The sequence below is a fragment of the Mus caroli genome, chromosome 11, assembly GCF_900094665.2.
Source record: "Mus caroli chromosome 11, CAROLI_EIJ_v1.1, whole genome shotgun sequence".
NCBI classification, from domain to species: domain Eukaryota; kingdom Metazoa; phylum Chordata; class Mammalia; order Rodentia; family Muridae; genus Mus; species Mus caroli.
In genome coordinates this window covers 50173320-50199247 of record NC_034580.1, presented here as the reverse complement: position 1 = coordinate 50199247, position 25928 = coordinate 50173320, and the positions used below count along the sequence as shown (strand labels likewise).

Sequence of the window (25928 nt, the reverse complement as noted above, 5' to 3'; positions counted from 1 at the left end):
GGAGGAGGAGGAGGAGGAGGAGGAGGAGGGAGAGGAGGAAGAGGAGGAAGAGGAAGAGGAGGGGGAGGAGGGAGAAGGAGGGGGGAACGGAGGGAGGAAGAGAGGAAGGGAGGAAGGAAGAAAATAGATGGAAGGGAAGGGGAAAGGGAAAGCATTTGTCACTAAGAACCCAAACACCCTTAAGTTCCCAGTTCAGTAATCTTTAAAGTCTAGGACACTGGCTCTCAACCTGTGGGCTATGACCACCTCACAGGAGTCACCTAAAACCATTGGAAAACACAGATATTTACATCACAATTCATAACAACTGCAAAATTACAGTATGAAGTAGCAACGAGGTAATTTTATGGTTGGGGTCGCCACAACATGAGGAACTGTATTACAGGGTCGCAGCGTTAGGAAGGTTGAGAACCACTGCTCTAGAAGTTCTAAATGGCTGCTTTCACATGCAGAGTGAGGGGCCTCATGCCTGCTAGGCAAGCTGTGCCACTGAGCCACCCTTCAGCCTCTGAGGCACTGTGAGTGGAAGCGCCTTGTCAGGCCCATGGCTGTGTCAGATGACTGGGTCCTGGCGCCAGCAGTGCATGATTCTCAAGTTGGAGGTTATTTTGGGTCTAGGGCAGCAGGTCTGACCCAGGTTTTACCCATTCCTGAATCAATGCTTTCTAACCCAAGCAGAGAACAGGCTTCTGGCAATCACAGGAAGAGGCCCTGCGCCTTCCATTTGAAGGCCAGGTTTTTATGGCAGTGACTTCTGGTTTTCTGTGGTTCCCTTCTGTTCTTGCCGTTCCATGGTCAGATTGTGGCAGTAACAGCAACCAGCTCTAACATGGTGTGAGCCATGCTTGGACTGTGGTAATTCTAGACACTGCTTCACAGAGGCAGCACAGGAGCTCACACATCGTTTTGTCTTACAGGTGACTGTGCAGGACAACGGGGACCCGCCACTAAGGTCCACCTCCAGGGTGGTGGTGTGTGTCTTGGATGTCAATGACAACTCACCCATGTTCTCCCACAAGCTCTTTAATGTCCGCCTTTCGGAAAGACTGAGCCCCCTCTCCCCGGAGCCTGTGTACAGGCTGGTGGCTTCAGATCCTGATGAAGGTCTCAACGGCAGCATCACCTACAGCATTGAGGAAAGTGATGAGGAGAGCTTCAGAATCGACCCTGTCACAGGAGTTGTATCTTCTAGCAGCACCTTCGCAGCCGGAGAGTACAACATCCTAACGGTGAGTGGGAAGCGCTGCCCTGCTAGAGGACAGAAGTGGCTGGTGACTGTCCTTTTGTTTTCTTTTTATCTTTTCTTTCTTTCTTTCTTTCTTTCTTTCTTTCTTTCTTTCTTTCTTTCTCTCTCTCTCTCTCTCTCTCTCTCTCTCTTTCTTTCACTCTTTCTTTCCTTCTTGTGTGTATATGTGTGCACATGTGCGTGTGTGTTTGTATCTGTCTGTGTGTCTGTCTGTCTATCTATCTGTGTGTTTTAGCTTAGAAGGAGGTGGAAGAGAGGGGCAGGCTCATTCCTGAGAGACACTCACAGCCTGTTCTGGTGGAGCATCATTAATCCATTCAAAGAGTTGCACCTAAAAAGACCATCACTAAACTTCATTTCTTGTGAATGTACGTATGAGTGTGTGTGTGTGTGTGTGTGTGTGTGTGTGTGTGTGAGAGAGAGAGAGAGAGAGAGAGAGAGAGAGAGTATACATGTGTACTCTTGTGTAGCAGCACTCACTTCAGTGGGTATGCATGCACTATTAATCTTTAGGCACACATATATAGAGAGAGACACACTCTCTCATTGACCTGGACCTCATCAGGTAGGCTAGGCTGGCAGTCAGTGGGCCTGGGATTCACCTGTGTTTGTGTTTGTCACCCCAGTGCTGGGATTACAAATGTCCATCAGCGCACCCAGATGTTTTTAATAGTTTCTAGGGATTCACTTCCTGTGCTTGAAAGGCAGGCACTTGGCTGACTGAGCCATCCCTCAGTCCCTTGACTCTGCCTCTTTTTCTTTTCTTTTCTTTTCTTTTCTTTTCTTTTCTTTTCTTTTCTTTTCTTTTCTTTTCTTTTCTTTTCTTTCTTTTCTTTCTCTTCTTCTTCTTCTTCTTCTTCTTCTTCTTCTTCTTCTTCTTCTTCTTCTTCTTCTTCTTCTTCTTCTTCTTCTTCTTCTTCTTCAAGACAGGGTTTCTCTGTGTAGCCCTGGCTATCCTGGAACTCACTCTGTAGACCAGGCTGGCCTCGAACTCAGAAATCCACCTGTCTCTGCCTCCCAAGTGCTAGGATTAAAGGCGTGGGCCACCACTGCCCAGCGACTCTGCCTCTTAATAAAAGTTTATTTGCTAATTTATTTTGTAAGTATAGGTGTTTTGCCTACATGTATGTGTGTGTACCATCTGCATGCCTGATGCTGTGGAGGCCATAAGAGGCTGTTGGATCCTTTGAAACTGGAGTTACAGATGGTTCTGAGCTTTCATGTGGGTGCTGAGAATAGAACCCAGGTCCTCTGGAATAGCAGCAGTGCTCTCAACTGCCGAGTCTTTTCTCCTACCCCCTAGATTTCACCTCTTGAGAAAGACTCCCCAACCTCAGCACTGCTTCATTAGAAACCCAGCTTGAAGTGCATGAAGCTTTGAGGGACATGCTCAAACCATCCCTAGACTCTAACAGGGTGAAGCAGGTAAGGAAAGCCTGGAGGGTCTCTGTAGAAGAATGGTCCCAGATGGTGAATTTCTGTGAGGGCACAGGAGGAGGGAGATCACCTTCTTTGTCTTCCCTTAGGGAACCAGGGTGTCTCCACTCTCACCCAGGGGAGCAGAATTGTGGACTGTGCGCCTCTCTTTTTGAGGACAAAAAAGGACCCTGAATTCCCCTGTTCTTACAAATAACAATTTAGCAAAATGAACCATGGTCTCAGAATCAAGATAGATCTTTTGGATATTTTTTTAAAGATGTATTTACTTGGTTTTTAATTATATTTTTATATGGGGTCTTACTATGTAGCTTTGGCTAGCCAGGAAGCCACTACTTAGACTAAGCTAGCTGGGAATTCACAGGGTTTCACCTATCTCTTGCCTCCTAAGTGCTGGGATGAAAGGCATGCTCCATCTCTAATTTTTTTCCCCAGAAAGTGTGTGTACACATGTGGGAGTGTAGACACTTGTGGAGGCTAGAAGCAACTGATGTCTCCAGAGCTGGTGTTACAGGTGGTTGCGAACTATCTGACATAGATGCTGGGAACTGAACTCAGATCCTCTGAAAGAACAGCAGGTGCTCTTAACTGCTGACCCATCTCTCGATCACCCAGTGCCTGGGTTCTCACCCAACTACAGCCACATGGCATCTGTTAGACAAGTGTTCTACCACTGAGCCACATCCCCAAGCCCTAAAATCCATTGAAACACCCTGAATCATTTCAGGTGAAAATGGCCTGCCTGATACCACACCCTCGTGGCTGTGGCCAGTCGCCGCTCCCTTCTCAGAGTAATTCCTCATTCTGAACCTGTCTAGGTGCATTTCCAGCACCCTGGAGTTTATTTTGCGCATCAAGCCACACGTCTAATCCCCAGAGATTCCTGCATAAGCATCCAATAACCTTGAGAAGTTGGAGGAGAGTGGAGGCAAAGGCTTCTGGGGCCCATGAGCAAATATAAGTGAATTCTCTCTGAGAAAAAGACCTTGGGCTTTCCTGAGTGACGGACAGCAGCGCCTGTCTGGAGACACTGACTTGGACTGCCCTTCTTCAGACAAGCCATTTAAGTCTTTTGAATCTCTGTGACCTGAGGCTAAGATGCAGGTGTGTCAAAAGACAGGTCCTGAGTTCTCATACCACACCACTAAACTGAAGCCCAGCCTTGTTGCCGATGCATCACGTGACCCACAGTATGAACTCAGGGGATGAACATGGAGTCCCTGCTTCTAACTACAAAGGGGAGATAAATTACTGCAGTATGTCTCCCTGGGCTACAGTGGAGGATTAAAGGCTGCACACGGAGCTTAGGGTGAGGACTGATCATAGCAGAGCTTGGTGAGTCTGATTCATTAAGTTTATGTTTGTTGGTAGTGATTTGCCGTCTATGAGTACAAAACCCAACTTAGGAATTACCATGCAGTAAGAGAGAGTGGCTTTTGGGGGGAGTCCTTCTCATCACTGTGATTACATCCCTGACAGGAGCAGCTTACGGGAGGGAAGATTTATTTGGGCTCACATTTCTAGAGGGCCTTGTCTGTGATTACTTGGCCATCCCCATTTGGGCAAACATCATGGGTAGGATCATGCGGTAGGAACAAAGCATTCACTTCATGGCTGACCAGGAAGCTGAGAAAAAGAGATTCAGGTGGTGACTAAGGCATGACATAGTCTCCAAAGATGTGCCTTAGTGACTTCTGTCTCAGCCCATGCCCACTTCTCATCATCTCCCATCATACTTGCTTCATACTAAGAGCACATCAAGGGACTGACCCATTACTTAAGTCAGCGCCCTTGCAATCTAATCTTTTCTGGAAATGCTATCACAGAGACACCCAAGGGCATGGTTTACTAATCTCCTAGATATTCCTCAATGGCATTACATTAGTTACTTCTATTGCTGTGATAAGATACCATGACCAAAAGCAACTTTAGAAAGAAAGGATTCATTTTAGCTTATGGTTCCAGAGGGAGAGAGTTCATAATGACAGGAAGGTAACAGGAAGCAGAGAGCTCACATGTCATCCACACACAGGAAACAAAGGGAGACGGAACAGGAAATGGGGCAAAATGATAAGCCCTCAAAGCCAGTGACATACTTTCTCCAGCAAGGCTGCATCTCCTAAAGGTTCCACAACCTCCTCAAACGCTGCTGTCTACCGAGGATCCAGCATTCAAGTATCTGAACCAAAAGCAGTCATAGCTCATTCAAACCACCACACGGATCAAGTTTGCAACCAATATTAGCGGTGTCAGTGTTTTGTTGTTCTGCTTTTCCACCTAGCAAGAGACTCTAGAATATAGGCGACAAGTGTTTGCCTAATTACCAACAGAGCTCCTGTCTTAGCATCATCCTTCCAGTGTGTGTCCAGTGGGTGAGTGAGTGGAAGGCCACTCCCATGATGACTCACGGGGCTTTTGGTATTTTCTTAGATCAAGGCAACAGACAGTGGGCAGCCAGCACTCTCTACCAGTGTCCGGCTACACATCGAATGGATTCCCCAGCCTCGGCCATCCTCCATCCCACTGTCCTTTGATGAGTCCCACTACAGCTTTGCAGTCATGGAGACAGACCCTGTGAACCACATGCTGGGAGTCATCAGTGTAGAGGGACGACCTGGCCTCTTCTGGTTCCACATCTCAGGTGAGGACCAAGGAGAACAAATTCCTCTATTTTTATATCCCCACCTGATGCAATACCCTGTCCTTCTTAGTGACCTGCTCCATCACAGCCCCTCATTTTCTTCTTCTGACTGTCTCTTCCCTGGTTTTCTGGGACATTGGGTAGAAGGAACAACACATCTGTCAGGCCTTTTCTGTTATAGCCAACACCTTGGCTTGACCATTTGTGATATTAATAATGTCAAGATAATGACTAGGTGGACCCTAGTTATACCAAATACCTAGGAGATCTTAGAAGAATAGTCCAGAGAGACCCAGAGAGAAAGCATCAAGTCAGGGCAGAGTGCTGACTGAGCCCAAGGTTAGCAAAGGGTCATTTTCCCCACACCTGTCCTAAGTTCCATTCGTGTGTGTGTGTGCCCATGCAAGCATGAGCACATGTGCATGTAAGTGTGTCTGCATGAGATTGAACTCAAGGCTGATGCTCTGTCAGAGATCCACATCCTGACTTCATCCATGTTCCTTGTCATTCTAAGTGGCTCTTGGATCCAGGCTCTGGTGGGTGGCTCTGCTGTAGCATTCCTTTCTGTCAAGGTTTTCCTGTTCATGTATTTAAAACAAAACAAACAAAATATCTGAGGGGCATAGAGCCCTCTGGGAAATGGAGGAATACTTGGGTCTCCTTTTCAGTAACATGTATACACCTGTGACCACTCACAAATGTAAATCTACGTATAAATGTAAAAGTTTGTTGTTGTTGTTTAGACTTTCTGATATCTATCCATAAATTTAAAATTTTAATATCTCCATTTCACCATTGCCTGGACCATGGAGTCTTGCTGCAGCAGATTCCAGTCTGAGTTGGAGGCAGAGTAGGATACACACTTGGCCCAAGATCCTGGACTTCTTCTTAGACTCCTAGTTCTTATTCTCAGCTCTTTTAATTGTTTGGGTTTTTTTCTTCAATGTGTAATTAATGCATGAACCAAAATAACATTTAAGAACCAGAAATGTGTGTAAAGAAGAAACAAATATCCCTGAAAGTCCTACCAATCCAAATATAATTCACTGTTATAATGTTTATGTGTTTCTTTATGAACACACCCACATACTCATGGGGCTATATTAAAATATTTTGTATTTTATATGTAATATATTATAAACATATTTTGCATAACTGAACAGAATTCTGCTTAGTAGATATTTAAAGAGTTTCATGATATTCTATAGCATACTTACTTATGTTATCTTTAATATTTTAAAATTTAGTCTTTGCAGATCTCATATATGTATCTACAGTATCTTGATCATATCCTCCCCTTTACAAATCCCCAACACACCTCCCTCTCAACTTCACATCCTCTTTTTAAAACATTTAATTTTGGCTTTTTCTTTTTAAAGAATCTTTTAGTTTTGAATTGCGTGGACATGTGTGTACCTATTTGTGGCTGTGCCACGTGAGTGTGGATGCCTGCAGAAGCCATTTGGCCCCCAACCCCTGAGACTGGAGTTATAGACATTTTTAAGACACTCAACCTGAGTTCGGGGAACTGAACTTGAGTCCTCTGGAAGAGCAGCAGCAGGCTTTAATCACTGAGTCATCTCTCCAGTCCTCCTGGCATTTCACACGTTTAGTCTTTATCTAACCCTGACCCCTATCTTCCTGCTCCACCCCTTAAGCCTTTCCTTCTGAATTCTTTTTTTTTTTTTAAATCAACTTCCTCTTGTTGCACAGACTGGTTTTCACTTGTCCTTGTGTCTCAAAGTTTGCACAGTCTATGATGAAGCTATGAGTCTGGCTCCACCATCCCCCATGTATCTTAATCACTGAGTCAGTCACTTTCCATTTGTGATAAAAATCTCTGAGTGAGTCATTTTTGCTCATGGTTTCTGAATCTTCAGCCCACAATGGCTTAGGTCTGTGCATTCAGGCAGAGCATCATGGGTCCATGCAGAACAGCATGGCAGCAGGTATGTGTGGTGCAGGGCTGCTCTTCACTTGATAGCTGACCAAGAAACAAGTGAGACATGAAGAACCCAGGGGTTCTCCCAAGGACCCAGATCCTAAGTTTCCACAAAAAGAGTTCCTTCCAAAAGAGCGCTTCCATCTGAGGACTGGGCATTCAAATAATGAGCCTATGGGGTGAGTGGGATATTACCTGTTCAAGCAATAAAAATCCCAGAAGCATAATACATTCTACAGCAGCTTTTGTTTTTCCCACAGGCCTCTTTGGCCTTCACAGACCTGTGTTTCTCTAGGTAGTTTGATAATCAGACAAATAGTATAACATCTTTTTGATCTCCCAAGGAAATATACTCCAGTCTGTCACCAGATAGCTACCATTCCCATACAGTCTTAGACCCTCTGATTTCTTTGGACACCCACAGACATGTCAGCCAAAGTCAGCTAAGGCTGCCACTTACCAAGTATTCTAAGTCTGTGGCCAAGTCCAGGTTGGTCTATAGCTGCCTAATTCACTGACATTGTATCTGCTCTTTCCCTCCTCCAGATGGGGATAAGGACATGGACTTTGACATTGAGAAGACCACGGGAAGCATTGTGATAGCCAGACCTCTTGATACAAGGAGAAAGTCTAGCTATAACTTGACTGTGGAGGTGACAGATGGGTTCCACACCATTGCCACTCAGGTGAGAGGCCTTAGTCAAGAGCCCCTGGCTTGGGAGGAGATCAGAGGTGAACTTGGTATAAGACTACCAAAGGCTTTCTGCTGATATGAGATTCCTTAAAGAATAGTGAGGTTGGAATCTACGTTCTGGGTACCAGTCTAGCTCCATTTCTGTAGCTGTGGAGAATCCCCCCTCCCTGTTCTACATCTCCATACAGTGATAGAATTTATCCAAACAGTTTTAATTAAAGATAGTCTGCCCTAAGGGCTACAGTGGGGATGAGGAACGACGTGCCATGTGGCTCTCAACTTCTGCTTTGACTGTTGTAGAGTAAAGCCGTTTCAAATACTGGGATTTTACACATTTTGCTTGAAGAAATAGCCCAATGAGATTGCTCTGTTTGTTTTTTGAGATAGGGTCTCTGGCTATTGCTCTGATAAGATACCCCGATGACAAAAGCAACTTCAGAACGAAAGGGTTGGTTTGGCTTGAAGTTCCAGGTTAAGGTTCTTCAGGGCAAAGAGCCCAGGCTGCAGAAACTTAAGGCAGCTGCTCGCATTATATCCAAGTCAAGAGTAAAAAGCAATGGATTAATACATGCATTCTAGAGTTTGCTTGCTTTCTCTAATATTATATAATCCAGGATGCCTTACCTAGGGCATGGTGCAGCATTAGATGGGTCTTTCTATCTTAATTAATATAATCAAGGAATTCCCTCACAGATATGTCTAGAGGCCAACTAATCTAGACAACATTTCAAAAGTCCCTTCCCAGGTGATTCTTGTTTGTGTCAAGTTGACAACACTAACCACCACAGGGACTTACTCTGTCAACCAGGTTAGCCTGGAACTCACCTTGTAGGCCAAGACTATATGGTGATTCTGCCTCAGACTCTCATATACTGGGATTACAGATGAGCAACACCATGCCAAACACACACACACACACACACACACACACACACACACAATCAGTGGCAAGCTAGATGTGGTGGTATGTGCCTTCAATTCAGGCATTTAGGAAGCAGAGGCATGTTGATCTCTGAGTTTGAGGCTAGCTGATCTACAGAGCAAATTCCATGACAGCCAGGGCTACATAGAAACCCTGTCTACTGGAAAATCTGGTATCTGAAAGCTTGTTAGTTTGAAACACCTCCGTAGCTATTTTCTGAGTAGAAAGGCAGCTGCTTTCCAGACACTGCCAACATGGATGGGACCGTGAAGTTCCAGCAAACATCATTCCTGTGCCACTGTACATCACAATCTGCCTCTTTGTGTCTTGTCCCCCTGCCCAGGTCCACATCCTTATGATCGCCAACATCAACCACCACCGGCCTCAGTTCCTGCAGGATCATTATGACGTCAGGGTCCCCCAGGACACACTGCCTGGGGTTGAACTCCTCCAAGTCCAAGCCACAGATCAAGACCACGGCAAGGGCCTCATCTATACCATCCACAGCAGTCGGGACCCTGGAAGTGCCAACCTCTTCCAGCTGGATCCAAGCAGTGGAGTGTTGGTGACAGTGGGGACATTGGACCTGCACTCCGGGCCCTCTCAGCACATTCTGACAGTTATGGTGAGTAAACACAGGAACAGAAAAGGACTTGGATCTTAGTTACTTTCTCATACCCTGACAAAAGCATCTTCAGAGAGAAAGTTCCAGAAAGCTTCAGTCCATCATGGGGAAGAAGACATGGCAGCAGGCAGAGAGGCATGGCAGCAGAAGCAGGAGGCTGGCTGCTCACATTCATCCACACACAGGAAACAGAGTGAACAGGAAGTGAGGCCAAGCTATAAACCCTCAAGCCCCACTCCCAATGACCCACTTTCTCCAATAAGCCTTCACCTCTTAAAGCTCCCATAAATTTCCCAATCTAAGCGCCAAGTCTTCAAACACATGCACCTATGGGGTCATTTAATATTTAAATCACAGTGGGCTTGCATGTAGGTAGATAGAGTGGACATGCTGGTCCCTGAGGAGGCAGGTATGTAGACAGTCACAACATAAACCCTGGGACAGATGTGTAATACTTCACATCTGGTCACAGGCATTTTCTTTAAGGGATACTTGGAGTGAAGATACAGGTAGATTAGTTGGCTGGCAAGGAATCTCCTGCCAGGTTTCTCTGGACTCACCCCAAATACCCACAACAGATCTTTGACCACTCTGTGGTTTAGGGTTGCCATGTAGAGTCATGTATTGTCAGACATGGGAGGGACCCAGAGATCCTCCAGCCTAAGACAAGGACAAGAAGCAAGCAAGCAAGCCTGTGGGATCTAACAGTTTAAGAGGGCTTACTGTCTGAGACCTGTGCTTCTGTGACTCAGAGAGTGAGAGCCACCCTGAATTTTACACCCTACATTCCCTAACTACCCCAGCGCTGACCCTGTGCATTCCTCTTACCTATGTCTGAGACCCTCAGAAGAAGAAGGAAAAAAGCTAACTACCATATAGTTATATATAGTTATTTATGAGAAAGCTGGGGTTGGGATTTGAACATCTGTTTTAGGATCAGGATTCTTTCTTTTCTTCTTTCTTTCTTTCTTTCTTTCTTTCTTTCTTTCTTTCTTTCTTTCTTTCTTTCTTTCTTTCTTCCTTCCTTCCTTCCTTCCTTCCTTCCTTTCTTTCTTTCTTTCTTTCTTTCTTTCTTTCTTTCTTTCTTTCTTTCTTTTTTGTAAGAGTACACTGCCGTTGTCTTCAGACACACCAGAAGAGGGCATCAAATCCCATTACATCTAGTTGTGAGCCACCATGTGGTTGCTGGGAATTGAGCTCAGGACCTCTGGAAGAGCAGTCAGGGCTCTTAACACCTGAGCTCTCTCCAGCTCACTCTAGTCAGGATTCTTACATGCTAATTTATCGTCCCTGGGGAATATTAGTGTACATTGGAGGATTTGAGACGTTCTGCCGCTAAGCAGCCCTTTGACTTCATTTATCCCAAATATCCATGACCATAGAACACATGAACAGGTTAGTACCTCGAAGAACTCATAGTCTGAGGCCTGCTGTATTTTGCTTGTTATGCCTCTCTCCTAAAGTGGAGTCATCTGTAGGAACGGCTAAGCCAAACAATTGATAATGAAACATTTATTAAAAACGATAGGTTGGAGAAAGACTAAAAGGAGTCTACAGAAATTGGGCAGCCTGTTCATTAGCAGTCCACCCCTTTCACCCGACTCTGACCCTACCTCCTTCAATTCTGATTGCTGTATTCACTGTTGAATCCTGTGTTAGGTGCGAGACCAAGAGATGCCCATCAAGAGGAACTTCGTGTGGGTGACCATTCATGTGGAGGATGGAAATCTCCACTCACCTCACTTCACTCAACCTCGTTATGAGGCAAATGTTCCTGACACCACCGCCCCTGGCACAGAGCTCCTGCAGGTCCGAGCTGTGGATGCTGACCGGGGAGCCAACGCTGAAGTCCACTATTCCTTCCTAAAAGGTGAGGACCTTGCTGTGAGCTTGAGGAATTAGACAAGGACTAGGATGATGATAAGCAGTGGAGGCATGACTTTACAGATTACCCAAGTACCAGCTCTCTAAGCAGTGACAGATGACCATTCTAGAACATTCCATGTGCCAATGTTATTCAAAACAAATGATAGTGCCAATAGCAAAGATGCTCTCAAGGAATGGGGAACTTACAAATAATATGATACAAGTCACCATGAGCATATGAAAAGTGTTTACAGAGCCTGTAAATGTGTTAGGATGTAATGTCTTCATATACATGTGTGAGTAGGGATTTTAAAGTCCCTGTCAGTGTTGGCAGCCCGACTCCACGTTTGCAAACCCACCTTATAAGTATGTAAGCGGAGCTATCAAAAAGCAAGTCAAGGGATGCCTCTGAATGCTCTACCATACAACTGAAGTTCTTCTACCAAGGGTGCCAGTAAACTTTAGGGTGAAGCATGCTCTCCTTGAAAAGTGTAAGCTTTTTTTCTTGGCTTCATAGAATTATGGATGACAGCTTTGGTTTGTAGTTCAAGTTGTGTCCTAGAGACTTTCTAATGCCTGACACTTCTATTTAGGCAGCAACTATGTAGGATGACATTCAGAACTGGGTAGCATGCATTTGCTCTACACATGATATACTAAATCCAGGGGGACTGTGGTACAGATTGTATCCTGTCCCTGTTTGGTGCTGTAGCCTCTTGACTGACCTAAGAAGCCTGTCTGGTGTCTCTTGAGGGTGTGGCAAACTTCAGTTTGTCCTGTTCTTTGTTTCAGGGAACAGTGAAGGTTTTTTCAACATTGACTCCCTCCTGGGCATCATCACAGTAGCCCAGAGACTTGATCACGTCCATCTCAATAGGCACGCATTAACCGTGAAGGCGGAAGACCAAGGCTCCCCACAGCGGCATGACCTGGCTATGGTGGTCGTTCATGTCCACCCCTCCGACAGCAGTGCTCCCATTTTTTCAAAAGATGAGTATTTCATAGAGATTCCAGAATCGGTCCCCATTGGTTCCCCGATCCTCCTCATCTCTGCTGCCAGCTCCTCTGAAGTCACCTATGAGTTAAGAGAGGGGAACAAGAACAGTGTATTCTCCATGAACTCCTATTCTGGCCTCATCTCCACTCAGAAATGCTTAGACCATGAGAAAGTCTCATCATACCAACTGAAAATCCGAGGCAGCAACATGGCTGGCGTGTTCACAGAGGTGGTGGCACTTGTCTACATCATTGATGAGAACGACAACGCTCCTGCATTCCTAAAGTCAACTTTCATGGGGCACATCAGTGAGGCAGCTCCTCTGCACAGCCTGATCCTGGGTGAAGACAACAGCCCCTTAGTGATCCGTGCCTCAGACAGTGACCAGGAAGCTAATTCCTTGTTGGTCTATAAAATCTTGGAACCAGAGGCCTTAAAGTTTTTCAAAATCGACCCCAGCATGGGAACCATAACAATCACATCAGAGCTGGATTATGAGACTACACCCTTGTTCCAGTTCAGCATCTATGTCCATGACCAAGGCACACCCATCTTATTTGCACCCAGATCTGCCAGGGTTATCATCCATGTCCGAGATGTGAATGACTCTCCTCCCAGGTTCTCAGAGCAGATATACGAAGTGGCGGTGGTAGAACCCATCCACCCTGGCATGGAACTCCTCACAGTGCAGGCCGAGGATAATGACTCAAAAGTCACCTACAGCATCAAAACTAGCAACGCTGATGAAGCTGTTACTATTCATCCCATCACGGGCCAGATATCTGTGGTTAATCCTGCTGCTCTGAGGCTTTTCCCAAAGCTCAATATTAGGGCTTTTGATGGTCTGTATCAAGATACTGCAGCGGTAAAAATATCTTTGACCCAAGCCCTTGATAAAAGCTTACATTTTGATCAGGATATCTACAGGGCAAAAGTGACGGAGAATACACCACACAGTAATGTGCTGGTAATTCTTGGAGTCCATGGAAACCATTTGAATGACACCCTTTCCTACTTCCTCTTGAATGGCACAGACTTATTTCACATGGTCAAGTCAGCAGGTGTGCTGCAAACCAGAGGAGTGACATTTGATCGGGAGCAGCAGGACACTCACGAAGTGGCAGTGGAAGTGAGGGATAACCGGGTCCCTCAGCGGGTGGCTCAGGCTCTTGTCAGGGTCTCTGTTGAAGATGTCAATGACAACATTCCTGAGTTTCAGCATCTGCCCTATTATACAGTCATCCAAGATGGCACCGAACCTGGGGATGTCCTCTTTCAGGTATCTGCCACTGATAAGGATTTGGGAGCCAATGGGACTGTCACATATGGGTTTGCAGAAGATTATGCCTATTTCCGGATTGACCCCTATGTTGGGGACATATCACTCAAGAAGCCCTTTGATTATCAAGCTTTGAATAAGTATCACCTCAGAGTCACTGCTCGGGATGCAGGTACTCCGCCCCTCCAAACTGAGGTAGAGGTACACGTTACTGTCAGAAATAAATCCAACCCATTGTTTCAGAGTCCATACTACAAAGTGAAAGTCCCTGAAAATATCACACTCTATACCCCAATTCTCCACACACAGGCCCGGAGTCCAGAGGGCCTGAGGCTCATCTATAACATTGTAGAGGAAGAGCCTTTGATGTTGTTTACTACCGACTTTAAAACTGGAGTCCTCACGGTGACAGGACCTCTGGACTATGAGTCTAAGAACAAACATGTGTTCACAGTGAGAGCCACAGACACGGCTCTGGGGTCTTTTTCTGAAGCCACAGTGGAAGTCTTAGTTGAGGACATTAATGACAACCCTCCCACTTTTTCCCAGTTGGTATATTCTACTTCAGTTTCTGAGGGCTCACCTGCTCAGACTCCTGTAATCCAACTGTTGGCTTCTGACCAAGACTCAGGACAGAACCAAGATGTCTCCTATCAGATTGTAGAGGATGGCTCAGATGTTTCTAAGTTCTTCCGGATCAATGGGAGCACGGGGGAGATGTTCACCATCCAAGAGCTGGACTATGAGGCTCACCAACACTTTCGCGTGAAGGTCAGGGCCACGGATAGAGGAGATCCCCCACTCACTGGTGAAACACTTGTGGTTGTCAATGTGTCAGACATCAATGACAACCCCCCAGAGTTCAGAGAACCTCAATACGAAGCCAATGTCAGTGAGCTAGCAACCTGTGGCCACCTAGTTCTAAAAGTTCAAGCTCTTGACCCTGATATTGGGGACACCTCCCGCCTGGAGTACCTGATTCTTTCTGGCAACCAGGACCGACATTTCTCCATCAATAGCACATCGGGAATCATTTCTATGTTCAACCTTTGCAAAAAGCAGCTGGACTCATCTTACAACTTGAGGGTAGGTGCTTCTGATGGGGTCTTCCAAGCAACAGTGCCAGTATATATCAACACTACCAATGCCAACAAGTACAGCCCAGAGTTCCAGCAAAATGTCTATGAAGCCGAATTAGCTGAGAACGCAAAAGTGGGGACAAAGGTGATTGAGTTGCTAGCCATAGACAAAGACAGTGGTCCCTATGGTACAGTGGACTACACTATCATCAATAAACTAGCTGGGGAAAGGTTCTTTATAAATCCCAGTGGTCAGATCACTACCCTGCAGAAACTGGACCGGGAAAATTCAACAGAAAGGGTGATTGCTATTAAGGTCATGGCAAGGGATGGAGGAGGGAAAGTGGCCTTCTGCACTGTGAAGATCATTCTCACTGATGAAAATGATAATGCCCCACAATTCAAAGCATCCGGGTACACTGTGTCCATCCCATCCAATGTCAGCAGAGATTCCCCCATCATCCAGGTACTGGCTTATGATGCAGACGAAGGTCGGAATGCAGATGTTACCTACTCAGTAGACTCGACCGAGGACCTTGCGGAAGAGATCATTGAAGTTAACCCAACCACCGGCGTGGTCAAGGTGAAGGAGAGCCTGGTAGGACTGGAAAACAAAGCTGTTGACTTCAACATCAAAGCCCAGGATGGTGGTCCTCCTCATTGGGACTCTCTGGTACCAGTACGACTGCAGGTCGTTCCTAATGAAATCCCTTTGCCCAAGTTTTCTGAGCCTCTGTATACTTTCTCTGCATCTGAAGACCTTCCAGAAGGTTCTGAAATCGGGTCTGTGAAAGCAGTAGCTGCTCAAGATCCGATCATCTACAGTCTGGTTCAGGGTACCACTCCAGAGAGCAACAGTGATGATGTCTTCTCTTTGGACCAAGACACAGGAGTCCTAAAGGTGAAGAAAGCCATGGACCATGAGTCCACTAAGTGGTACCAGATTGACCTGATGGCACATTGCCCTCACGAGGATACTGACTTGGTGTCATTGGTCTCTGTCAACATTCAAGTGGAAGATGTCAATGACAACAGGCCTGTATTTGAGGCTGATCCATATAAGGCTTTCCTCACTGAGAATATGCCAGGAGGGACCACAGTCATCCAGGTGACTGCCAATGACCAGGACACTGGAAGTGATGGGCAGGTGAGCTACAGGCTGTCAGTGGAGCCCGGTAGCAACATCCATCAACTCTTTGCTGTCGACAGTGAGAGCGGCTGGATCACCACACTCCAAGAACTCGACTGTGAGACTCAGCAGACTTACCGTTTCTATGTGGTGGCCTTTGACCATGGACAGACCATCCAGCTGTCCTCTCAGGCCCTGGTTGAGGTGTCCATCACAGACGAGAATGACAACCCCCCTCGGTTTGCTTCTGAAGACTATAGAGGCTCTGTGGTGGAGAACAATGAGCCTGGTGAACTTGTGGCTACTCTGAAGACGTTGGATGCTGACATCTCTGAGCAGAATAGGCAGGTCACCTGCTATATCACAGGTAAGGATGCTTATCATGGATTAAAGGCACTGGGAGACATTGAGAAAGCCTTGCAGGAGGCACTCTGAGATGTAGGTAACACATCGAGTCGCTTGTTCCTCTAGGATCTCAGTGGCTCCATTCAGACACTTGGCATGTCTGTTCTCACTCACCTTACAGGGATACTGAGAAAACCCAACGTGGGGAAACTCCTAAAGTCGCATATAAATTAGGATGTACTTTGCAAAGAGGTAATCATTATTCCTTTAGGTGAGAAGATAGAATCAAAGGAGCATTCTATACCTGCTTGGCTTGGTCACTACTCTATTGCTGTGCAGAGACACAATGACTAAGGCAACTCCTATAAAAGAAAACGTTTAACTGGGGACTTGCTTACAGTTTCAGAGGGTTAGTCCATGATCGTTATGGTGTAAAGCAGACAGCTCAGCACTGGAGCAGTAACTGAGAGCTTTACATTCTGATCTGCAGGTAGTGGGCATAGAGAGACTGGGCCTGGTGTGGATGTCTGAAATCTCACAGCACACCCCACCCTGTAACACACCACATCCAATAAAGCCACACTTCCTAATCCTTCCCAAGCAGTTCCACTTCCTGACTAAACATCCAAGTATATGAGCCTATGAGGCTGTTCTCATCCAAACCACTGCACTATCGTCGACTGTCTTCTAGGGGTACTGAGGTATCCAGCGGTTGTGACTCATAAAAATCCTGGCAGCTGTCTGTTTTTATGCCTGTCTTTGCATCATGCCCAGGGCAAGTTTGAGGGAGGGCTCCTCACCCAGAGAATATTAGTCACATCTCTCATTACTATGGCAAAAATACCTGATCAAAGCAACAGGAGTAAGGACAGGCTTATCTTGGCTCCTGGCTTCAAAGGGGATGTAATCCACTGTGGCAGGAAGACATGACAGCAGAATGGGAGGCATCTGATCACAGCGTATCCAGAGAGACAGATGTTGGCTCTCTACTTAACGTTCTTTTTTACTCAATCTAGGCGCACGGCCCGTGGGCTGGTGCTGCCCATATTCAGGGTCAGTTTCTCAGCCCCACTTAAACCTCTCTGGAGATGCTCTCACACACACACACACAAAGAGGGGCGTTCCCTGGGTGACTCTAGACTCAGCCAAGATGAAAATGAAGATGAATCTTCACACAGAATGACCCTTTTCTTCTCATCCCCACTATTATGTTCCCCACCCTGTTCCATAAACATGGCTCGTTCTGCCAGTACAGCTGTTGAGGGGCGCATTGATGAGCCTGAAGTTCCAAACAAGAACTTCAGATTCCCCGAGACAGACATGGTCAGAACCACTTAAAATAGTCAGAAAAATGACTGTTATAATATTGTGCTACCAGACACTTGACAATACCAGTCTTAAAACCCTGAGGATGACAGAAGGTGGCAGTCAGTTCTTATAAGAACAGAATCATGGGAAAATCTTAGCATCTGAGGGAGACTTCACCTTTCCACATCCTGCTGGGAGATAACCACACACCCTTCGCTTCGTGTATGCCTTTAGTTGTGTATCAAAGCCTGGAGTTAATGCTGGTGAACTCTTCTCCAGCTCTGCTGAAATGTCACAGCAGAGCCTAGACATTTCTCATACATAATCTAGAATTTGCTCCTTCTGACTTCCCTCAAGGCCTTCTCAATCACAAGAGATAGGAGCCTCGTTCCTCTTACCAGCCATGTTTGTACTTCTTATAGTAATCATCTCACTTGAAAGTTGGGAGAGGCTTCTCAACTTTGCAAAAATAGACTCAATATAGAATTGTGGACCCCTAGTTCAGGGATGAAAATTCTGCCTTCCCCAGTAATCCTAAAAGACGAGGGGTGCAGCCACCTAGGATACAGAGCCCAGTTCATTCCTGTCCTTGGTTCCTAATAGCTGCATCCCTCCTTTTTAGAGGGAGACCCCCTGGGTCAGTTTAGCATCAGTCAAGTTGGGGATGAATGGAGGATCACCTCAAGGAAGACTCTGGACCGTGAGCACATTGCCAAGTATCTACTCAAAATCACGGCGTCAGATGGCAAGTTTCAGGCTTCGGTCCCCGTGGAGGTCTTCGTCCTGGACATCAATGATAACAGCCCACAGTGCTCACAGGTGAGCCCTCAGAGTATTGCCTTGGGAAACGGAGGCATGGAAGGTTGCGAGAAGGTCTCTATTCTCCTGAATAGAGACAAACCCTCATTGGCCATTACTGCCCACCTTTCTTGGCATCTTCTGAACAGACCTCAGATTGGTACCCATAGATAGGAACCATTCTGGGCAACTTCTTGCTCCCAAGCACATCAATACAGCAAATTCTTCAGGAACTGTAGTATATACCAGTCTCTTTGCACATCATACAAAGGCCATGTCTCTGCAACACGGACCCAGAGGTATCCTGCTGCCAAGCCTAACAACCTAAGTTTGATCCCCAGGACACACATGGTGCAAGAAGAGGTCCAACTCTTGAAAGTTGTCCTCTGACATAATCTATGGAACACACATGAACACACATGTATACACACACAAATGCAATAAAATAGCCAGAGAGTTTTCCCTTTAAATGTATTTTTAAAAACAATAACTGATTTTTAACATTTGGAAGAATTTCCATTACTCCAAATTTTGCTTTAAAAAAAAAACAAACAACCCTTAAACCGGCCAGATGTGGTGGCACATGCCTTTAATCCCAGTACTTGGGAGGCAGAGGCAAGCAGATCTCTGTGAGTTCCAGGACAGCCTTGTCTACAGAGTGAGTTCCAGGACAGCCAAGACACAGAGAGACTTAGCCTCAAAAATAACAACAAAAAAAACAAACAAAACAAAAGAAAAAACCTTAAACTGTAAACATTTTAATTTATAACATATCAACTTAGAACGATTCATGTCTGCTGAAAATCTAACCAGTCATGGTAGACACATCAATGCATACTTATACATACAGATACACATCTGCCCAGAGGGTCAGCTACAACCCCTTCACATAGACACAAATACCTGCAAAAAATGTGTGTGTGTACCCATAAGCACATACTTCCACAGCTGCCACATTTGTTTGCTGCATCTGCCAATATGCACATATGTTTCTCATGCAATTGTACCCACATATGTCCTTGCATATATGCACACGTTAACTTACTTGCACACACAAGTGCACATATGGCACCATGCAGCACACATGCATGTGTACACCCTGTCACTTTTCTTTCACCCCTCTCTTCTGTCACATCAAATACAGCAGAAGAGAGTCTGGGACATTTGTAAGTGTGGAGTCAGAATGGGCACATTTTTGAGTGACCTCCAAAAGATTTTTTTTCCCCTGGGGAGAAAGGTGGCCATCTCTTTTCTCTTTCCCGCTTGATCATGCTCGCTGCTTCCCTCTTCTCTTATGTTAGGAGAGGTCAGGATCAGGTCAGCCTAGTCTTTCCCAAGACGGCTCATAGCATCATCAAAGCCAGGGAAGAGAGATCTGAGCTCCAGAACCAGTCCAGTCGGGTATGATGTGTCCACCCAGAGAATGCTCAGAGTCCATGCTTGCCTGTACTGCATTGGTGCAAACTAGGCTATCAAAGGGACACCAAGATCTCAGAGGCTCCAGCTGTTTTCCAGTACCCAGCCCCAGGTTGCCCTGCAGGGGAGGGAGGGAGGGAAGAACAAGGCAGGTGGTAGAGCCACTGAAATCTGGCTCTGCCTTAAAGGCCAGTGGTCTGTCCTGGAAATATGAGCAGGGAGGTGGCTCTGGCAGCCTGGCCTTACAACAGAGGCAGGGATGGGACTGGCGGGGCTTGGCCTGAGACTGCATCATCCGATGCTCCCTTCCAGTGACCTCCTCCAAGTGGGCTATGGTGGGTCCTCCCAGGCCCTGGACATTAACTTCTTAATAGTGGCTGCTGTAGGCCACATTCTGACTTATTCTCTGTCATTCCTCTTCTGACTTGTTGCTGTTGTTTGTTTTGTGTGTGTGTGTGTGTGTGTGTGTGTGTGTGTGTGTGTGTGTGTGTGGTGGGGCAGAGATCAACAGTATCTTGTATCTTTCCTCAGTCACTTTCCACTTTTATTTTTACTTTTGGAGCCAGGGCTGCTCAGTAAGCCTGAAGCTCATTGATCACCTCCCTACTCATATCCCCAGGACAGACCACTGACCTCCGTGGCCTTGAGGAATATGCCCACCTCTGACCCCCGTCCCCAGTGCTAAGGTTACAGGAGTACCCCCTCCCTACATTTTATGTGGGGTCTGGGGGTCCAAACCCAGATCCTCATGCATTTGTGACAGGCTCTTTACCCACTGAGCCATCTCCTCAGCTCTCTCCTCCAGCTTTAAAAATAATTATCTTATGCATTATTATTGTATTGTGTGTATGATGTGATGGGAGTTGGGAGGGTGTTCACTGGGGGGGGGTGTCATAAGATAACACAGTGAAGTTGGTTTTTTCCTTTCACCTTTCTATGGGTTCCAGGGATAAAACTCGGACTTTAGGATTATATGGCAAGCATATTTTCCCTCTGAGCCATCTCATCAGGTCTCTAGCTTTTAATCTTAATTTTCCTTACATGTCTCTTTAAAACAAACAAGCAAATAAACAAACAAACAAACCAGAAAGTGATGTAACGCAGGCTGACCTTAAATTTACTATGAAGTCAAAAGGAATGAACCTGAGCTTGGGATTCGGAATACTGAATACTGGGGTTACCCAATGAGTCACCCCAGGTGGTCTCTCACCTTACCCCATCTCCTTCTCCCTCTTTGCTCCCTTCTCTGCCTCCCCGTCTCTGTATGTTTTCACTTGAGTCACTTCTTGCCCTCCCACCTCACCTCCCCCACGTCTGGATCTAAGCACTCTGCCTCAGACTCCCTCTTTTACCTTTCTGTCTTCAGCTTCTCTACACTGGCAAGGTCCGTGAGGACGTCGCCCCCGGACACTTCATCTTGAAAGTTTCTGCCATAGATGTAGACATGGACACCAATGCTCAGATCACATACTCTCTGCATGGATCGGGGGCCCAGGAATTCAAGCTGGACCCTCACACAGGTAAATCTCTGAGTTGTGGGACAAAGCCAAGAACATGTGCTCATGCCATGGTGGGCTCTTCCTTGAAATAGGAATTCACTCATCTACCTGTCTACCCATTAGTAGATACCAGTATCTGGGGTGCAAGAAAAGGATGGGTGAGTTCAGATCCAGTTCTTTATAATCCAAGAGGGAAAGTGATTGCTGGGTCAGTGGCTGGCAGTGTTTTGAGTTAGGAACAATGAAAGGTTCACACCTGTACTCTCAGTGAGGAGAATGGAGAGTTTAGGGCCAGCCTGAGTTACATAGTGAGTTCGAGACTAGCTGGGGCTATAATATGAGATCTGTCCCCAAACAAACAAACATAGGAGAAGAGGAGAAGGGTAGAGGGGAGACAGCAATGTTGACAGAAGTTGACTTAGGCTTACGAGCCAGGTTAAATAAAGCCTCTTTGAACAAATGCCATTTTGTGTGGTCTTGAGCTCACATAGGAATTAGGCAAGCATTCAGGGAAGGCAGAGAAGGACAAAGAAGGTAGAGAGAGAATGTCCTCAAGGGTCATATTTGGGGAAGAGGACACCTGACTGAGTGTACAGAGTGGAGAGAGAGAGAGAGGACAGAAGATGATGCCCTGAAAACAGATGGGCTGATGCCCTTTTGAGCCAATGGAGGGTTCAGACTAGTAAGGGCCAAAATTGGTGCAATCTCAAGATTTGCACATTGCAAACTGGGTCACTGGTGACCAAGACTTCAGTAAACACCACAAGCAGTAAAGCTCCTGGAAGCCTGACCCAGGCTAAGGAAGAACTCAGTAGATGGGACAAATTGTCATAAGACCAGCAAGGGACCAAACATAGATAGGAAGTGGAAGCCGCCACAGGGGAACCTCAAATAGCCATGCCAGGGCTGAACTGTGGAGGACTGTTGGACAGAGAGGTAGGGATGAGCAATACCCCCAGGTAAGACCCTGTCCTGCTGCTCGCTGTGGGTAGCAGGTGGCCGGAGGCAGCCAGGCACAGGGACCAGCTGCCAACCCTTGGCTTGAATCCATAGCTCCAAAGATGACTCAGAGATTCTTGAGTAGGGAGGGGTAGGTGGGGAGGGGTGGTGGTGACAGCCATGTCCCAGGAAGCTTCCTGGGTGGATCCCAGACCATATTGTCCTTCCTGACCCCAGAGCGGCATGTTGAGTGACTTGGGAAGCTCGCCTTCTCTCTGCTACTGTTTGCTCAGCTGCAGAACTTCCCATGAGGACTTAAAAGAAAAACAAACTGGGCATTTTTTCCAGAATATGAAAACGATGCACGCTCAGTATACAAGTCTAAAAACACCACAGGTATGCAGCCAGCTGGAGTAAGAAAGCAGCCTACACAATAATCCTTCACCAAAGCCTACTCAGGGTGTAGCCAACCAGCTCGCCTTCCCGTGGACCTCCAAACTCTCTCTGTAATTGTTTCTCTGATGGAAAATTTGCTGTTCTCCCTTAGTGATTGCTTGCAGGTGTTTGCAAGGAAGACTGTAAAGTTGTTTTTAGTGATTCCTGATGATACTTTCTTAGTTTCATTTCTCTGACTGTACCCCAATGCAAAGAAAATGAGGGTAGGAAGGGTTTATTATTTCAGCTCACGATTCCATATTACAGTCCATCACTGTGGGGTGTCAAGGCAGGAACTTCAAACAGCCTGCCACAGAACGTCTACAGTCAAAAGCAGAGAGGGATGAATGCATACATGTTCATTTGTGCTCAGCTGGCCTTCTCCCACTCTCTTACACAGTTCAGGATCCCCTGCCTAGGGAATGGTGCCTCCCACAATAGGCTGTGTCTCCCCACAGTTAATTTAAGAAAATCCCCCACAGACATGACCCTAGGTAAACCTTGTGTGGAAAGCCCCTAATTAAGACTCTTTTCTCAGGTGATTCCAGTTTGTGTCTAACTGAAAACATCACATATTACTTTACTATACAACTAAAGCATATTAATCAATTTCTATTTGAAAAGCATATAGGGTGATTTAAGTATGTCACTATTATAAACAATACCTCAGAGAATATCTTTATACATGTGTTTGGGGTTTTTTTTGTTTGTTTTATTTTATTTTTATTTTTTTTGTGACAGTTTCTCAAAAAAGCTATGACTGTCCTGGAACTCAGCATGTAGATGAGGCTGACCTTTAATTCACAGGGATATACCTGCCTCTCCCTCCCTAGTTACTGGGATTAAAGGCATGTGGGACCACATTCACATATACATTATGTATTTTTATCATTGGGCTAATTATTCTGTGGGATTTATATATATATTTACACATATATAAGTATATAATAAATGTATATGTTTTATTTTATATAATATATATTGAAAGTTTCTGTGGACATAAACAGTAATGCTCAGATCACATACTCTCTGAATGTATATGTATATATATATATATATATATATATATATATGTGTGTGTGTGTGTGTGTGTGTGTGTGTGTGTGTGTGTGTGTGTGTGTGTATTCACCTGATTTTAAAAGTTGCCTAATTGGCCTTTAAAAAAATCAGTCTATTTGTATCTTATTAATGATGGCTTTAGATTGGTGATGATGGAGTGTTGTGGGAGAATTAGGAAGCAGGTGGGTGCTAGGGGATGCAGCTGGGCTTCTTCCCTGACAGCATGTGCACAGACCAGTCTCTCTGCTGCGATAGAACCTGAGGCTAGGACTGTCACCATCACTGTAGCTCTCTAGAGGGCACACGGGTCCTCTCAGGGAAGCTCAACCTCTGTCATTTCTCCTGGCAGGGGAGCTGACCACACTAACAGTCCTGGACCGGGAAAGGAAGGATGTATACAACCTTGTTGCTAAGGCAACAGATGGAGGGGGCCAGTCATGCCAGGCAGAGGTGACTCTCCACATTGAGGATGTGAATGACAACGCCCCGAGGTTCTTCCCAAGTCACTGTGCTGTGGCTGTCTTCGACAACACCACAGTTAAAACCCCTGTGGCTGTGGTCTTTGCCCGGGACCCTGATCAGGGTGAGTATGTGAAGGACTGGTGGCCACCTTTGCTGGTGAGCCATCTCAACATTAGGTCCAGCTAGGGTGAAGAGTTGTCTCTGTGTCCTCTGGGATGGGCTAGGACTAAAACTCCTTGTTGAGTCTGTGGATACTCCAGAGTGGAAGATATCTGTGGACAGCTATACACCTGAGGCTATGACAAGTGCCTTTAGTGGCATTAGAGACAGACACAATCCATTCCCCTCTGCCACTTAGACCTGAAGAACCTTTATGTTGTCTCTGAAGCCTAAACACATTTCTTTCTCAAAGCCATTTTGAAAACAGCTAATCAGAAATCTACAAATGTATCATTCAATTTATTAATTTATATAAGAAAGAAATTTTTGGCTCTAAGTCCATTATGCTTATTAAAATCCTTTCAGCAAATTTTAGACAGTGAAGTTGAAACAGTTGCAATATTTTACTTTTATTTTTTTAGGTACTGGGGTTTGAACCCGGTGTGCTAAGCAAGCTCTCTGCCATTGTGTCAGTTCCTGTTCTTGTTACTGTGACAATAAGAGCTTATGGAAGGGACAATTTATTTTGTCCGATGGGTTGAGAAGGGATAGATCCACCATGGCCATAGGACAATGGGTGTGGCTTGTCACATTGTGTCCACACTCAGAAAGTGGGACCAGGCTATAAAGCCTTAAGTGACATACTTCCTCCAGGGAACTCTACCTTCTAAGCATTATACAACCTTTCAAATCAGTTCTATAAGCTGAGTATCAAGTGTTCAGACACACAAACCCACAGAAGCCCTTTTCACATTCAAACCACAACCACCGAGCTATATTCTTAACCACAGTAGCCTACATTTTTATTTCAGTGATACTGTTTTCATCTCATGATATTTGCAGTCTTTTAGTCTGGTTTCTGTTGGTGTGATTGAATGCCATGGGCTAGGTGACTAGTAAGTCACTGGTGAGATTCACCACTACAGGGATGCCCATTTGGTAGAGGGATCGCTGCCAAGCATGAGACCTGAGTTCCGTCCCCAGCACCCACTATGAAGACTGGGCATAGTGCTGTGGGCTTGTAATCCAAATGCCAGACAAGGAAGGGGGGACAGGAAGATCTTTGAGGCTTGCTGGCCAGCTGGCCTCGGTAAGCTCTGGATCAGTGATAGACCCTGTCTCAGAAAAACAATATGAATGGCTCCTGAGAAATGACACCTAAGATTGACCTCAAGCCTCCAGATGCACATGCACATACATGCATGCACACCTGTACACACAGAAATATGCACACACCAAAGAGAAAGTAGAAGCTTATCTGGATTACAGTTATAGAAGTTAGGAAGTTAATGAATGTGGTACCAGCAGCTGGGGAGGGCTTCCGGTTGTATAACACTATAACAGAAGGCATTGTGGGGAGACCAAGGGCACCCACAGTATCTTGGGTCTGTCTTCTGCTTCTTGTGAAGCCACCAATGCCATCCCTGGAGCTCCACCTTCATGACCTCATCTCGTGTCAGTGACCTCCAGACATCAGCCACACAGGAACCAGGGGCTGAGTTTTCAAAACATGAACTATGAAGGTCACAGTCAAACCATAACACAGGGCAAATTAGATCTACTGTGGTGTGCTTGTACCATATTGTACTGATTACAGCAGCTGCCATCCTGAAACGTACTAATGTGGGCCATTTTCCTAAGTCAGACTTTA

General features: G+C 45.8%; 1 protein-coding gene across 1 annotated transcript in view; it reads left to right on the top strand.

Annotated features, from left to right (window-relative positions):
- Fat2 (FAT atypical cadherin 2) overlaps nt 1-25928 on the top strand; it is an 86008-nt gene that overhangs the window by 39211 nt on the left and 20869 nt on the right. The window contains exons 5-14 of the mRNA XM_021178298.2: nt 400-425; nt 882-1229; nt 5114-5324; nt 7813-7952; nt 9226-9507; nt 11167-11377; nt 12166-16224; nt 18133-18329; nt 21091-21244; nt 24006-24239. Of these exons, the coding sequence (XP_021033957.1) occupies nt 400-425; nt 882-1229; nt 5114-5324; nt 7813-7952; nt 9226-9507; nt 11167-11377; nt 12166-16224; nt 18133-18329; nt 21091-21244; nt 24006-24239 (5862 nt within the window). The remainder of the gene's footprint in view (nt 1-399; nt 426-881; nt 1230-5113; nt 5325-7812; nt 7953-9225; nt 9508-11166; nt 11378-12165; nt 16225-18132; nt 18330-21090; nt 21245-24005; nt 24240-25928) is intronic.